We start from the raw sequence: 17,647 nt of genomic DNA, 5'->3' as shown, positions 1-17,647 counted from the left end.
GGTGACTTTACACTCCTTCTTCTATCTTTTTTTCCCTTCATTCTTTCCTCTTCCTTCTGCCTATGGGTGACTTAACACTGAGTGACAAGCTAAATGGTTTTCCTGTACAGCATGAAACCATTTACTGCGTTGGGTGGTAACCATATAACCAAATTATGGCGCCTGGAGGTTTAGTGGGTAATTAAGGAACTCCAATAGGACTGAGCCTGTGCAGGTTTATATCCAAGGGATGGTTGGGGTTTACTGCTCAAGTAATGCCATTCAAGGATGAGTGAGGCTGGTCACACTCATATTAAATGTCAGGACCAACTTGCCTAGCCCCAGGCTCCTACTCTCCTCATGGGGCAATACAGGATTTGATGATGATGATGATGATGATGATGATGATGATGACGATGATGATGATGATGATGATGATGATGATGACGATGATGATGATGATGATGATGATATATCCAAGAGACACCCTGTGATTTTTGTCCCATATAATGCTGCAGAACCCCTCGATGGTCATAAACTTTGTATCAAAACAAAATTTTTCACCTTCTGGAAGTTGCTTATCATTTATGCATGGATCAAAGACTCAGCGAAGGGAGAGAATCTGTTCTCCACAATTATAATGTTCTTTTCTCCCATATGAAAGACATATTTCTGGAAAATTTATTTTCCTAAATTTCGTTTTAAAACTTTGATATAAATACTCATTCCTAAAAACCAATTAGGATATCAATAATATGTAATTGCATTATACTGAAGGAAGGACACAATAACGACCTTTTTGTATCAGTTAATGACTGAAACAATTTTTTTTTTTTCAGTTATCAGGGCTCAGAAATTTTAGGGACAATCGTTTCGTTTCGTTTTTAGGGACTCCAACGTGCTTCCATGCGTTGGCCCTGATAACCTAATGGCGACTCTCCATGCTGCTCGATCTCTAGCAGCCTCCCTAATCAGTCTCTTATCCATAAAGTCACACTCAATGACTTCATCCCAGGTCTTTTTCGGTCTACCTCGCGCAACCCTACCCCTAATGTTAACACTTCTCACTTTCTGCACCCAATTGTCATCCCCCATCCTCTCCACATGTCCAGACCACTGTCACGAAACAAATTCGCGACATTTTCCTTTTGTGAGAAACCACGAACTATTAGTGGAAAACTCACTGTGTATCGTTCAGTTAACCGTTTTTCTCTCCATTTCGATGGTATACTTTTCAAAACATTCGTCACTGTTTCAAAAGTGACCGATCTAATGCACGTCATTAAGTGCTCTGCTGAGCTATATTATTGTTTCTTTATTGTTCGCCCCTGCTTGCCTCAACCGTTAGCCACGCCTTTTTCCGCTGTGCGTCCTACCCATACATCGTATTTGAATGTAGTCAAGTGTCTGTCGTGACGGAGTGAGGTTCTGTGCTCCAGCAGTGAGAGAGGTCAGCTAGCACCCAGACTCCACTAGACTACAGTTCTCCAGGCTCCCACCCTTCTTGGTGATACACCACATTCATTGACCAGTATTTCCTTTTTGTATTTTCCTAGGTTTAAGTGTTTAGTTAAGTGTGCTGTTTCCTCACATGCTGGCCGGCTGCGCCGCATGTTGTTTTTTTTGAGGCGTAAGAATTTAGCTTTTGAGTGAGTGAGTGAGTACGATCTCTTTATTTGAATTCATTTGAAGTGTAACATTAAACTTATTTCTTTGTAATCAATAAATTTAACAGTTCTTTTTCTTGAGCTTAATGTAATGTAAACTCGTGTTTCATTTCTCCACAATTAAGCTTATTTCCCTTATAGCTCCTAGCTTGCATAAACGTTTTGCCATTCATAACTGGTACTTAAGCCAGTCTTTTTGTATTAAGCTTAAATTCCGTTGTGCCTTCTAGGAGTTAAGCATCAGCAAGAACCTGATATCATTAACAGTATTAGTTATTTATTGTCAGGGGTGAAGTCACTTTCTCCAGAGGCTAACAGTACCAATAAACAGCAATTTCATTGTGAGGAATTAGTCTCTGCTGTGTACTGTTGAGAAAGTTTATAATTTCTCGTTCTTAGAGAATCGTGTGAAGCAAGCCAGCGTAAAGTAAACTTTGCTTGATTTAGCAAGACAATTCATTGTTCCTGCTCTTCAGTATTATTGAACATTATCACTTAAAAATTGCATTTATTTAAAAAAACCCATGACAACCACCTCAATCTACCCTTCCTCATGACAACATCAATACACTCCAGTCCCATCCTACCTCTTAACTCTTCCATTATAAACCTAGCCCTCCTAGGCCTCGCAAACAAGGACGCACTGCGCATCCACCCACTCATTGTCATTTCTGTATCTTTCAGCCTGCAAATATCCTCTTCCTTTACTATCCAGGTCTCCCCACCATATATCATTACACTCCTAACACATGCCACATACAAAGTTCTTTTAACACAGAGGGAGGGCCCTCTCAGTGTCAGGAGAGGCAACAGCTCCCTGAACTTTTTCCATTCACTCCTCACTCTAGCCACATCACTTAACATGTCGCCCAGAAAAAATTCTTCCACACACTCGAGAGACTCACCAGCGAGATCAGTCCGTTCATGCCTGACAAAGTCCACATGCTCACCCCAACACACTGCACACATAAAATCAGCATTATCTAGCAGTCGACCTTTAATACCACTACATCTCTCGTTCACCCACTGATCACAAACGCTGCACAAGATGGAACTATTTCCTACGCCCTTGTGGCAAACTGCACATGGCCACTCTCCCTCTTTTCTGACAATACCACCACCAGCCCTAGATACCATCACTTTTGTTTTATCTGCATTTACTTTCAAGCGCTTGTGTTCCATACCATCTCTCCATTTCCTAAATCTTTTCTCAGCTTCCCTTTCATTATCTGCAGTCAACACCAAATCATCGGTATACAACACCTCCCACAGGAGTCCATTTCTGAAGTCACTTGTGAGGGCTTCAAGTACCATGAAATAACAAGGGGCTTAAGGCTGACCCCTGGTGCACACCAACATTCACAGAAAACTCGTTACTCAAATCGCCATTCACTTATACTTGGTGTGAGCACCCACATACATAGACATAACCACCCTAACCAGCTACTCCTCGATCCCAAGGTTTCTCATTGCCCACCACCTCCCAAGGGCCTCTGTCAAAGGCGTTCTCCAAGTTAACAGAAACAAAATAAGGATCTCTTTTCTATCCTCTATATTTCTCCTGAAGCTGTCGAACAATGAATGTGGCATCAGTGGTCCTTTTGCCTGGCATAAACCAAAGCTGCATCTCATCAATAATCACATTCTCTACTCATACCTTCTAGGACTCTTTCCATTACCTTCATTATATGGTCCAAAAGTTTTATGCCTCCATAATTTCCTTTTTGCAGGGCATGACCCATCCCCTTGTACACATTTAGACTGACACTCTTAGGCCAATCATCTGGGACAACACACTCATACATAATCATATTTATCAGGTCAATGTCCAACCTCACTCCTACATCTCCTGAGGTTTTCAGCATTTCAACAGTCAACCCAGACATGCCTGCAGCTTTCCCCATCTGTATCCTGTCTATTGCCTTGCTCACAGGAGCAGCGTCAACGAAAGTCCAAGGGCCAAACACTGGATCTGCTGGCTTCAAACCTTCCCTGTTCCAGTCAAACTCCTCATTCAACAACCGATTATAATGCTCTCTACAAGCATCCCTAATATCCCCACAGTTCATCACTATCACTATTTCATCATTCGTCACACACTGATCACCTATGATATCCCTGTTTTCCCATTTTATCTGATCTGCCACCTTAATGCTTGCCAGCAACTTTTCACAAACTTCACTAACAGCACTACACTGATACTGCACTACACCAAAACAGACTGCATTTCACTCAAACTGAACTGAAACTCGACTAAACTTGTAATAATCTCTACCCCATGTTATATAAGCTTCCATTATTCAAGAAACGTCTGCATTTTACGAGTATACTCTCGACTTGCAACAGTTGCCAACTCAGACACATCAAAACATGCAGAGTCTTCTTACATTACATAACACTCTAAATTATTTACCATACGAACTTATATTACATAATTCAACAAACAATCACTTAAATAAAACATTTTAAAGAAAAAGAGGAGAAAGATTAATGAATGTTTAACTTATGAAATAACTACGCTCACAAACAACAGGCAAACTGGCTACTCGACTCGTACAGGAAGTTACGGTACGAGAAACGTCTCGAAGGTACGAGACTACCTAACTGGCAAGTTTCCCTTCATAACACTACCCCCTCCCTAGTTCTTTGTCGTCCCGACAAAAGTACACAGTATATACAAACATAAACCCTAATCCTAATGAAACATCTAACTATACACAAAATAATTCTTCAACTTGTCAGGTATTCTTCTACGCCGCTTCTGACGATGTCCTTGCTTTTCTACACGGTCCACTCCTCCAGGAAGGTCTTGGTCCTCTTCTTGATGCACTTCTCTTGAGGAACTCTCACCATCCTCTTGCACTTCAGCTTCTTGGTCCTTCTCAACATCCTCGGCTGCGGGTGAGCACAATTCCTCAGAGACGCTCCAGCTGTACTTTCCTGGCCCATGGTACGGCCACAGACGGTTCACGTGTACCACCTTTGGATGAGAGTTCCTGCCTCCTCGAATCCGATATGTTATGTCTGATAGGCGGTCCAGCACAGTGTAAGGTCCGTCCCATGGGCTCTGCAGCTTCAGTGAGTGTCCCTTCTTTCGCTTATGATTGTATAACCAAATTTGGTCACTATCCTTGAGCCTCACTTCACTTCCCTTGGCATCACACTTGCACTTCATCACCTCTCCTGAAAACTTGAGGGTTCCTCACACTTGATGATGTACCTCAGCCAGCCTTTCCTGAAGGTGCTTCAAATAGCCGTTGGTGTCTGTAGGTACCTCTTCACCACGTGGTAGTCCCATCAATGGGTCAACAGGTAAGAGTTCTTGTGGCCCAACATTAGTTTTGCAGAGGTGTAGCCGGTAGACTCATGGGATTCAGACCCATATGCCATCAGCAATGCAGGTAACTTCTGGTCCCATTCTGTTTGTCCATCAACGCAGTATTTGGCCAGTTCTTTTCTCAAGGTCCAGTTGAATTTCTTCACCATCCCATCTGACTGTGGCCCTAGTGGGGTCATCCAGGTCTTCTTGATCCCCAATAATTTGCAGCACTCACAGAACACAATAGACTTGAAGTTTCTACCCTGGTCTGAACGTAGCTCTTTTGGCATCCCAAAACAACAGGAAAAACTGATCAACCAACACCTGAGCAACAGTCGCAGTCTCTTGATCAGGGATAGCATTGGCTTCTGGCCACTTTGTTAAGCAGTCCATGGTGACACATATGTACCGGTTTCCTCTTTCAGTGAGTGGCAAAGGTCCAGCAATGTACACCGCAACTCTTTCCATCGGTCCACCCACTTGGTACAGCTGGAGAGGGGCTCAACCATGTTTCTTGGGTCCCTTCTTAGCACAGCACGCATCACAGGCCCAACACCACTCTTCAGCATCCTGACGCATGCCAATCCAGTAGAACCTCTGATGCAGCCAGCTTAAAGTTTTTTTCACTCCCAGGTGCCCACTTGTGATGTGGTTATGGGACTCGTCCAAGATCTCAGACCTCATCTGCTTCGGAACCACCAGTTGCCAATACTTGCTAAGGCTATTGGATGTCTCCCACTGACGCTCCAGTAGTCCATTGTTCAAATGAAGAAGGTCCCACTGACTCCAGTAGCTCCTGGTTGCAGGGCCTAACCCGGAAACCCCCTCCCAAGATGGTAGCATTGCACTCAGTTGCAGGCACTCCAGCACCGGTTGCAAACCCGCATCCTCCATCCGCATCCTCCCCAGGTCCTCATCATCTGATGCCGGCCCCGTAAGCACAGTACAGCAGCATTGCTTCCTATGATTCCCATTCTTACCACACTCCTTGCTGTGTGTTTTTCTGTCTTCTCGCACACTATTCATCAAGGTTCTCCTGCATTTCTTCAGTGGTGGGTCTTCTGCAGCCCTCTTCTTGTCATCCCAACCATTTTGATCCGCGAGTAACTCAAACTGTGCACGGTAAGCTTCCCAAGATACTCTACCATCAAATTCTTGAGGTTTCTTCTTAACTGGATCACCATTATAGTCATGCACTTCACTGGTTTGGGGCCTAAAAACTGAGGTATCATAATTATGTCCTGGACTTGAACCTCCAACATTCTGATTATTCAGCCCTGCAATGCTATCTTCAGATGCCTGGGATCCGCCAAGATTCACCATACACTGTCCACTCCTTTCATGTGCTCTCCGTACATTAACCTGAAGCTCAGCAGTGCAATATTTCTCTACAGTCTCCATATTCTCACTAATTATCTTCACATGGTCAGCTACATGCTTCAACTGGTTATCTTCATGCTGTCTGCACTCCATTACTATTCCCTCAATAATCTTCAGCTGTTGTCCACATGCTGTTTGCACTCCATCACTATTTCCTCACTAATTGTCTTCAACTGGTCGTCTACATGTTGTTTGCATTCAGTCACATTATTGCTTACCTCATACTTCTGCTGCTCTAGCTTAGCATCTACTTCCTCCTTAAGCTGTTGCTGTTCTTCCTTCATTTCCCCCATGAATGCATCTAGCTGTCCTTGCATCCTCAGTTGTAATTCCCTCTGTTGCTCCTCTGATGCCTATTGAAGTTGCTTATATCGTCCTTTTTGCTCATCACCTGGTGCCCCTAGTTGTTCACTCTGTGGCTTCGGTTGTACCCTTTGTACCTGTAATTGTTCTTTGAGTCCTTTAGTTTGTTCCCTGAGTTCTTTAGTATGTGCCTGTATTAGTTCTTTGATTTCATTCCTGAACTCATTCTGTTCTTCACTCAGTGCCTATATTTGGACACTTCGTGCTTGCAATAGCTTCACAATTGTTGCCAGGGAAATTTTCTCCTCCTGCCCAGCTCGAAATCTTGTCTTCACACCTTCTGCTTCCATGTCGAAGGTTAGACTCACTGCAGCCCTGAAATAGTATCCCACTCCTGACACCAGTGTTACGTCCCAGTCCCCACACTGCCACAGGCTCCAACAGCTGTAGTACAGTACAGGAAGGACGTTGACCAGCGAGTTGTTCTTCCTATGGTAAGCCATTAGGTGTGAAGTAGGCTACTCAAGATCAGCTGAGGCGAAAATAAACACTGACTCCTTAAAGTTCACTGGCTTTATTTCCCAAATAATTTCACTTAATGCCTTCCAACTTCACTGTTCTCACAAGCACTGGAGCTATACACACTTTACTAACCGTTATTACACTTAATGCTTAGCAACACTTCACAGTTATTACACTTAATGCTTGACACTTCACTGTTTCCTCAAGTTCCAATGATGTACAAACTTCAGTAACCCGTCACTGTTTGCCACTGTTTTCACAAGTACCAAAAATAATCTTCACTGACAGTAATTACACTTAATGCTTGCAAGCAACTTTTCACAAACTTCACTAACAGCACTACACTGATACTGCACTACACCAAAACCAACTGCACTTCACTCAAACTGAACTGAAACCCGACTAAACTTGCAATAATCTCTACCCCATGTTATATAAGCTTCCATTATTCGAGAAACGTCTACATTTTACGAGTATACTCTCGACGGGCAACAGTTGCCAACTCAGACACATCAAAACATGCAGAGTCTTCTTACATTACATAACACTCTAAATTATTTACCATACAAACTTCAATTACATAATTCAACAAGCAATCACTTAAATAAAACATTTTAAAGAAAAAGAGCAGAAAAATGAATGTTTAACTTACAAAATAACTACACTCACAAACAACAGGCAAACTGGCAACTCTGACGACTCGTACAGGAAGTTACGGTACGAGAAACGTCTCGAAGGTACGAGACTACCTATTTGGCAAATCTCCCTTCATAACAATATTTAAGTGTAATTACTGTCACTGAAGATTATTTTGGTACTTGTGTAATAAGTGAAGTGTTGGCAAGCATTAAGTGTACTAACAGTGAAGTGTCGTTAAGCATTAAGTGTAACAGTAGTTAGTAAAGTGTGTATAGCTCCAGTGCTTGTGAGAACAGTGAAGTTGGAAAGCATTAAGTGGAATTATTTGGAAAATAAAGACAGTGAACTCCAAGGAGCCAGTGTTTATTTTCGCCTCAGCTGATCTTGTGTACTGTACACCCAAGGCTGGCAACAGGAAGAACAACTCACTGGGCAACGTCCTTCCTGTACTGTACTACTGCTGTTGGAGCCTGTGGCAGTGTGGGGACGAGGACATAACAGTATCATATTCTTCCCTTCCACACTATTTAGGTTATCCAGTAAAGTCTCTGCGATTCAGATTTTGCCCTGCAAACATCTTTCTAGCCGTATGTTTGGCAGCCAAGTACTCCTCTCTGTTATCATCCCTTTTCCATTCCCGGAAAAGCCTTCTTTTCTCCTTAATTGCAGTCTACACCCTCATCCCATCACCAAGTTACCCTACGATTAAGGGGGTCCCTTGTCCTTCTACACACTGAATCAGTAACTCTCAGGAGATCACCCTTGAGAGCTCTGTACTTTTTCATTAACACTTATTTCAACGTCTCGCTGTTCAGCCACCACTCTACTCATCTCGTTATAGAAGGCATCCTTCACTGCTTCGTTTTTCAACTTCCATAGTTTCCTCCTAGACGCTTAGGTAGTCTTTCTCATCACTACCTCCTTAAGCACCATATCACATATCAGTAACTTGTGTTGCTGCACACACTCCTCGCTTCCTAGATCCTTAACATCCCTAACCTCCTATCAGCCCTCTTTAACATCCCTAACCTTTTATCAGCCCTCCTGACCAGGAAATAGTCTAGCTGGCTGCCATTTACCCCAGACACGTATGTAATCACCCTATTCTTTCATTTCCTAAAGTATGTGTTGCACACAATCATGTTCATTGCCTCCCCAAACTAAAAGTATCAGCTCCTTCCGTATTTCTTGTACCATATGCACCCCCATGTACTCCTTCATATCCTTCAGCTGCGTCACCTGCAAGACCATTCAAGTCCCCTCCCAAAACTACAATCTCATCATCCCCCATATCACTAACTACAAGCATTAAAGTATCCCAGAATCTATCCTTCTCTACCTCATCTAAGCCAGCCGGTAGAGCATACACTGATATAAATGAAAACATCATCCCATCGAACAAAATTTTCATCACTATTATCCTTTCACTCACTCTCATTATATTCAGGACATATTCCACCCATTTCTCCTTAACCAACACACCCACATCACCATATCCATCTGCCCTACCCTGCCAAAATACTTTGTATCAGCAATCCTTCCCGGCAATCACTGGCTGATCCTCCCCTATACCTAACTTCTTGCATACATCCAACATCCACCCACCTCCTACTCATTGCCTCCACCACTTTCCCCGCTCTACCCATCAAACTTCGTACTTACCATGATGCTATTCTGATCCCCTTGGGTGGTTTAGGTTCCCCAGGCTTGCTCTTTTCCTTTTTTCCCATAATCTATCTATCTATCTATCTATTGCCATACGCTTCAATCCCGTTTGGGGTGGCCACAAACAAATCGCCTGCAATTCGCCCTGTCCCCCGCCATTTCACTGCCCTGCTCCCAACTCACGCCCTCCTCTCTCATATACCTCTCCACCCCATCCCTCCATCTCATCCTCGGCCTCCCCCTCCCTCTTCTCCCCTCCACCTCACTCACATACACTCTCTTCGTCAATCTTTCACCCTCCATCCTCTCCACATCGCCAAACCACCTCAGTGTGTTCCTCATAACGCTTCCTATCACATCCACATCCACACCACAACGCTCCTTTATATCCTCATTCTTCAGCCTGTCTCTCCATGTGACTCCACAGGCTCCTCTTAAATAACTCATTTCCACTGCTCTCACTCTTGACTTGTGTCCTTCCAGCAACGTCCAAGCTTCACTTCCGTACGTTAGAGTTGGTATCACAATACTGTCTTGTAGTCACTTTTTAACCTCCAAGCTCACTTCCCTGTTTCTTATCACTGCTTTCAAAGAACCAGCAACCTTTCTTCCCTGATGTACCCTTTCAAGCACTTCACCCTCCAAACCTCCATCCTTACTCATCACACTACCCAAGTACTTAAATGTACTCACATTTTCCAATTCCTCACCATCCAACCTCGCTGTACATTCACGGACTTCACCTCTCTCAAAGACCATCACTTTACTCTTTCCTACATTCACCTTTAGATTCCGTTTCTTACACACTCTCCCAAACTCATCCACCAAGCCTTGCAGCTCCCCTTCGTCTTCACTCAACAACACAGTATCATCTGCAAACAACAGTACAGGGAGTTTCCAAACACTATCCTCTCTCACCAGGGCCACTCCAACATCCACTACCCTACCTTGTACCTCTTTTATTACCCCATCCATGTACAGATTGAACAACCATGGAGACACGACACATCCCTGTTTCAACCCAACTTTCAAAGAGAAAAATTCACTTAGTTCACCATCCACACGCACTGCAGCCTTAGCACCATCGTACATACTCTTCACAGCATTCAACAACTTCCCATCTACTCCATATATTCTTAACACTTTCCACAATCCTTGACTATCCACCCTGTTATATGCTTTCTCCAAATCCATGAAAGCCGCATACAACTTCTTTCCCTTCTCTAGAAACTTTTCCACTAAAGATCTAAGAATGAATACCTGATCTACACAACCTCTTCCCTTCCTAAAGCCTCCCTGTTCTTCTCCAACTAATTTCTCTGTTCTTTCTCTAACTCTGTCAGTAAGTATCCTACCATACACTTTTCCTATTATACTAAGAAGACAAATGCCCCTATGATTACCACACACTTCTTTTTCCCCTTTTCCTTTGTACAAGGGAATAATTATACCTGACTTCCAATCCTCCGGGACTCTATCTTCCTCCCAGGCCAATCTGCACATCTTCCACATCCATTCTACTACTATCTCTCCCCCATGCTTCGGCATTTCACCACACACTCCATCAATTCCTGGGACTTTCCCCGATTTAACTTTTTTCATTGCTTTCACAACTTCCATCCTACAGATTTCTTCCTGTCTTCTCACCTCCCATAATCAATAAAACTAAAAATAGCGGGGAGAGAGAGACCACAGGCCCCTCACACCTGCACAATCCCAAGTCCATGCCTGGAATCTGAGACCCCTAGCCCATCAGCGTGACCAGTGGCTGTGGTAGTGGCCCTGGGGCACCGTACCAGGACAGCTACATGGACACCCTCCAAGCATGCCTTGCCACAATACTGCCCCACCATTATACACCCACTGATAGGGCAGCCTCCTGGGGCGCCAGTCCTAGGTTCGGGCCCCTCTTTATTGGGCAGAAGCGGCAGCCTGAAAAAAATGCAATGCCCTGTACCTTCTAGCTCAGATCCGAGGCCCACTCCATCCTGACCGAAAATACTACGCTGCCATAGCCCGCACCTCGCCTCCCCTCGATAGGTCCGCCACTAGGTAACGGGGACAAAGTTTTCGGGCCGCATACCCTTGCTGGCATCAACCCCTGTGACGCAGTGGGATACATTGTGTAATATGTAAAGTGCATGTAAAGTTGTGCATGAGATAGTTAGAGGAAGAAGTTTGGGAGAGTATGCTGGTCTATTCTCCATGTCAGTGTAACACTGAAAAGGTCAGCAAAGGGGGATGGTCAGATATTCTGGTAGCTAGTGAAACGGGAGCTTCAGCTTTCCCTATCACCAGCATTCCCATTCCCCTTGGGAGTACCACCCTGACTGGCCGGTGCTTCAGCCAACTCCTTACAGAATGGGAATAAAAAATGTGTAGGGGGTGGCAGATGGGGCTTTTGGAGCCTTGAAATGATTTATTTGATTATAATCACCTTGACTTTTCACAATAATATATTACTACCAATCAACATATATTCAAAGATTTTAACATGCAGCCAGTTACCTCACTAAACCGTTTCACTATGATTTCCTTTTTTGGATTTGTATTGCTACCACTTTATTTCGCTGTGCTTTGGTGTTATGGGACAGCTTCTGACCATTGACTATGACAGGGTTCCCAAAAGTTAAATTTGTACAATAGTATTACTCCCTACGTTCTCTCCTTCCCGCCTTCCCTACCTTGTGGATGATGATGATAATGATGATGATGATGATGATGATGATGATGATGATGATGATGATGATGATGATGATAATAATAATAATAATAATAATAATAATAATAATAATAATAACGATGATGATGACTTTTATATTACTATACCTTGATACGGCATGATAATTCCTTGCTGACAAACACTGATGCGGCAGCTGGGGGTCACCAAAAACTCTCCCTCGTTGTATACCTTCCCGTCCACACTGCACTCTGGAACTGAGGCACAAATACAGTGTTAATAATCACAGTGTTAACAGCTGCAGAATCACTCCCCTAAATACTGTATATAGTTAACTACACCTACAGTATGTCTGTCAGTTTCACTTTAAATTTTAATGAATCGTTTTTTCTGACATTATATACTTTTACTCTTTATTCATAACCTTTTTACGGTAAGAAAAAGAATATGCTTACACAGTAATACTTGTAAAAGAACTTCTGTCAAATGAGGAAAAGCCAAAGGCTGAAACTATTCGCTTTCGTCCCTTCCAGTGGTCAAACAAGATTCAAAATCAAAGTCTGTACATTCTTAACTACACGGATACAATGCATCTGGAAGAATGAAGGTCAGAGGCAGCGGGTAGTATAGGTTAAACAAAACTGTTATATAGATAAACAGTTATGTACAGTATATATACATTTTTTTTTTTTTTGCGAGGAAGAAGGAACCAAAGGCCATGAGCCCGCAATAACAGTTCCCTCCAAGAGAAAAAGAAAATACAAGAGAGAGCCAAATTCAAGATCCGTTCATTTCGAGATGCCTGGACACACTGCGTTTGAAAGACTGGAGATCATAGGCTGCAGGAAATACAGACAGAGAGAGACAGTTCCAGAGTTGACCTGTTGCATAAATGAAGGACTGGGAGTAACGGTTAACTCTTGCATTAGAGAGTTGGACAGAAAAGGGATGAGAGTTTGCTGCTAGGCGGGTGCTACGCACCCGTCGTAGAGGTGGAGGAATGCATGCAGACAGTTCAGAGGAGCAGTGACCATTAAAGTAGTGATAGAAAAGAGATAAAGATGCAACAGTGCGGCGAAGAGACAGAGGTTGAAGGGAGTCAGTAAGAGGAGGAGAGCTAATGAGACGAAAAGCCTTTGACTCCACCCAATTGAGAAGAGCTGTATGTGGGGAGCCTCCCCACACATGAGAGTTGTACTCCACACAGGGGCGGATAAAACCCCTGTATAGAGTCAACAATTGTGCAGGGGTAAAGAAAGAACGGAGTCGGCTTAGCACACCCAATCTCTTGGAAGCAGATTTTACAAGAGATGTAATATGATCTTTCCAAGATAAGTCCCGAGTAAATGAAACCCCAAACATGTTCAAGGATGATGCAGGATTAAGCTGAATATTATTAAACATTAGTGGGTATACCTGTGCAAGATTTAGACGGGTTGATAGGTGTAAGAACTGAGTCTTAGATGCATTAAAAACAACAAGATTATTTATACCCCAGTCAGAGATACGAGCTAAGTCAGACATTAGGTGTGCCATAGCCTCATCCCTTGATTGTTGAAGTAACTGCTGAGATGGGCGTTGCGTGAACCGAATGGAAAGGTGAAGGGTGGAGTCATCAGTGTATGAGTGGATAGGGTTAGATGTACAGCTTAGGAGGTCATTGATGAATAAAAGGAAGAGAGTTGGTGATAGGACAGAGCCCTGAGAAACACCACTGTTGATAGATCTAGGAGAAGAACGATGGCCGTCTACGACAGCAGCTATAGAACGACCAGAAAGGAAGCTAGCGATGAAGGTACAGATAGAAGGATAGAAACCGTAGGAGGGCAGTTTGGAAATTAAAGATTTATGCCAGACTCGATCGAAAGCCTTTGAGATGTCAAGTACAATGGCAAAGCTTTGGCCAAAGTCCCGAAAGGAGGATGACCATACTGAGAACAGCATCTAAATTTTGTTTTATTAGGCCAGTGGTTCCCAAGTTTTCCCTCTGTGGCATCCGTGGACAAAATACTATAATATTTATCCCCCGTCCCCCAACTTAATCTGATAACATCTGTGGCTGCCATCTCCATTTCAGCTGAAGAAACAAACAATGCAAAATCCCTCGAACTATAAAGCCTTCCGAGAGCGCATACCTCCACCAATGACAACAAAAAATTTTATATACTGCTGTAATTCCTGTTGTCTGCCAGATGGATACTTTTCCTGTCTCACATAGCCACTTATTTCTATGGTGTTTGTCTTGTCTCAGAGAGTGTATACCTACGCCAACGCCAGTCAAATGCATTATTTATTCCTGGATCCGGATCTGGATCCACCTAAAAATCTAGTATACTCTTTCTTGATCCACTGCCCACCTAACTACCAGATTGCATTGATATCTGATAACTTTTTGAGGTAATTTGTACACAAATAGGCAATCAGACACGGATGAATGCATAACCTCCGTTCAACTTCGTGGGCGGATCTAATGAGCAGATTGTAAATGACATTATAACAATTCAGGTGAGAAAAAATATGCGGTTCATTAATATAAAACATCACGCAAAAAGTGAACTGAAAACTCAGTGGCACGACTGCAATTGTATTTTTTGCTGCCAAGTACGTTATTAGTCACTGGGACACAGAGAGGATACAGAAGAAATACTCTTCCAAGTAGAACGTCCCCCCTTCCTTTTTTTTTTTTTTTCTATCTATCTATCTATCTATGTATCTATATCTATATCTATCTATCTATCTATCTATCTATCTATATATATATGTATATATTCTGGAGGAAGAGAGAGAGAGAGAGAGAGAGAGAGAGTTCTGCAAAGAAAAAGAGATGTCTGAAACACTCAGATAGCCAGTCTTCTGATACAAGTGTTCAATCTTACGCTAAACTCCGTCAAACTCTTATTTACGAAACTGTTTATGACAAATGTGTTGCTTCAATGTTTAAATAATAACCCTTCCATTCTATCTAAAATTATTCTATGCAAGATTGTTGACAGAGGAATGAAAAGATTCCTCACATATATTGCCTCTAGGAAAATTATCAGATAACAAGAGCTGCCAGGCACAACGAACCTCCCCCGACAGCAGTTATTTTATTGCTGTTAAATACTGACTCGGCACTGCCATTTAGTGGCAGTACACAATTAAAGTCTAAGGCTATGGCGCAAATATTTTCAAGCTACGCCCTCTGAAAATCCATAATCTTGTGCTTGGCCTTTCAAGGTCACTTTAAGTCAAACGTCCTGGTGCCAAATGAAAGCCATATGAGACTTCCTGTCTCCTGATAATAGTAATTATCTCAAGCTTCATTGAGCTTCGAGTTATCCATGAATATCCATGACCTTGAGTTTGACCTTTCAAGGTCATGCAAGGTCAAAGGTCTTGATGCCAAATGAAAGCCCATATTACGAGTTCCTGAATGTTCACAACAGCAAATATCTCTAACCGGTTTTAAGTTATAGCCCTCTGAAAATCCGTGACCTTGATTTTGACCTTTCGAGGTCACTCAATTACCTCCAATATTTAATCACTGTCTTTTGGGACCAGTACCCACATATCCTGAAGTTTTTGATGTAATTTCATTCAGCCGTTTTTCCGTAATGTTGCTAACAAACAAAGAAACAAACAAACAAACTGGACCAAAAACGATACCTTGCCGGACTCGTCCGGGCGAGGATAGATGGATAAATAGATAGATTGATCGATACACTGTATATTCGCCCCAGTGATAGCGTTATAAGAAAAATGATTGGCTTTGATGTTTTCAGGTTCAGCGATTAACTCACTTCTGAATAAAGTAGTTTGGTGTTGGCTGGAATTATATTACTATATAAGACACTATCAGGTGACAATAAGTATTTAATTCTAACTCTTATTCTCTCCCCCACCTAAATGCTGGTGATTAAACATTTTATGGCAAAATATCGTTCCAAATACAGTATTATACCGGTACTACATTTTGGCTACCGTCATACAGTACTAGTAATCAACGGAAGACCCTGCATGACATACGGCCTTTTGAAATATGACTATACTCTTTTTACCCTAACTTGGCCCAACACTGCCATTTCCCCCTCTTGAATGCTGAGTTGTAACAGGAGATTAACACTAGAATGCGGTGCCAGTCACAAGCAGTGCCATGTCAAGGATGAAGAGCCGTACTGTTATCTTTTCTACCACTAAGCCACATGAAATATGATGTAAAAGGACGAAAAATTATAAAGTTAGAGTACAAAGAGTATAGCATCTAAGTAAAGGCAGCCAGAAACCATCTTACGAAAAGGTGAAGGAGCAACTTACGGCGAAAGGAATATTATCTTACAAGTGAATGAAGAACCAAACTTTTATATAAGGAAAGAGTACCGACTTACGACAAGAAGTATTCTGAAGTGAAGTGAGTTGACGTCTAAGCCGCTGGATCTCCCTCTCTTGCCTCGCGCTCTCCTCTTCTCTCTCACTCCCTGAAATGTAAAATATGATTAAATAAGGAGAAAAGAAGTTCAATAACACGTACACTCGGCATGCAAGCCTTCAAAAATATCCGTCCCATTTCACAGCCAAACGACACACACACACACACACACACACACACACACACACACACACACACACACACACACACACACACACACACACACACACACACACACACACACCGCTTTGTATTGCCTGTGGAAATGAGATCATTCCGTCGACTACAAAATATGAAGGGAAGGCAACCCCTGTCATCCACATCATATGCAGACTCCATCCGTACATTTTTTTCATCGTTAGTTCCTTAACTTTCTCAGACGTCACAACCTGCCTTTTTTTTTTTTACACATTCAAGTATATTATCCAGTCATCATTTTAGCTTTTCATGACTCCTACCCTCAAATTCATTCATTTATCTTTTCTCACCATTGTGCTCATCCATTCTCTCTACTTGACTCTACCACCTACCTTTTCATCCACAAATTCCCTCATTCCTATGGTTGGCTGACCATCTTAAGTGGTCCAGTACTGGTTACCTGGGCTGCTATGAGTGGCATAGCATTAAAACAATACACTGGAAGTTAAAACACGCTGTGGGTACGACAGTGTTGGAGCGATAAACATACCTATGGAGGCGAGGCTTGAGTTGAGTGCAGACAGCTGCTGCTGAAGGTCCATCAGCTTCGAGGAGTAAATCTCACGTTCAAACTCTATTTCATCTTCAAAAAAAGAAAGAATTAGTTTAACACTTCATATATCGGGTCATGCACTGCATCAATATTTCATTTGCATTACGAGACAACAATCAGGGAATATGATTTCGTGACTTTACATCACAAGCAACAGTAACACCATCATGCGAAGAGCGTTTACTTCCATTAGCCTTGTGAGTCATGAGGATCAGGTGAGCCATGAACAAGATATTAAAAATATATATATATATATATATATATATATATATATATATATATATATATATATATATATATATATATATATATATATATATATATATATATATAT

The 17,647-nt window shown here is 42.4% G+C and overlaps 1 protein-coding gene across 1 annotated transcript in view; it reads right to left on the bottom strand.

Moving 5' to 3' along the window:
• Window positions 1-17,647, bottom strand: part of LOC145413665 (uncharacterized) — a 135,032-nt gene that overhangs the window by 38,763 nt on the left and 78,622 nt on the right. The window contains exons 8-10 of the mRNA XM_080283322.1: window positions 17,251-17,343; window positions 16,522-16,611; window positions 12,304-12,411 (exon numbers count right to left, since the gene is read on the bottom strand). Of these exons, the coding sequence (XP_080139448.1) occupies window positions 12,304-12,411; window positions 16,522-16,611; window positions 17,251-17,343 (291 nt within the window). The remainder of the gene's footprint in view (window positions 1-12,303; window positions 12,412-16,521; window positions 16,612-17,250; window positions 17,344-17,647) is intronic.

This window comes from Coenobita brevimanus, chromosome 97 (assembly GCF_032717465.1).
Source record: "Coenobita brevimanus isolate Jiangsu-jjx chromosome 97, ASM3271746v2, whole genome shotgun sequence".
Lineage (NCBI taxonomy): Eukaryota > Metazoa > Arthropoda > Malacostraca > Decapoda > Coenobitidae > Coenobita > Coenobita brevimanus.
The sequence above is the reverse complement of the archived record's forward strand: the minus strand, read 5'-3'. Positions and strand labels throughout refer to the sequence as shown.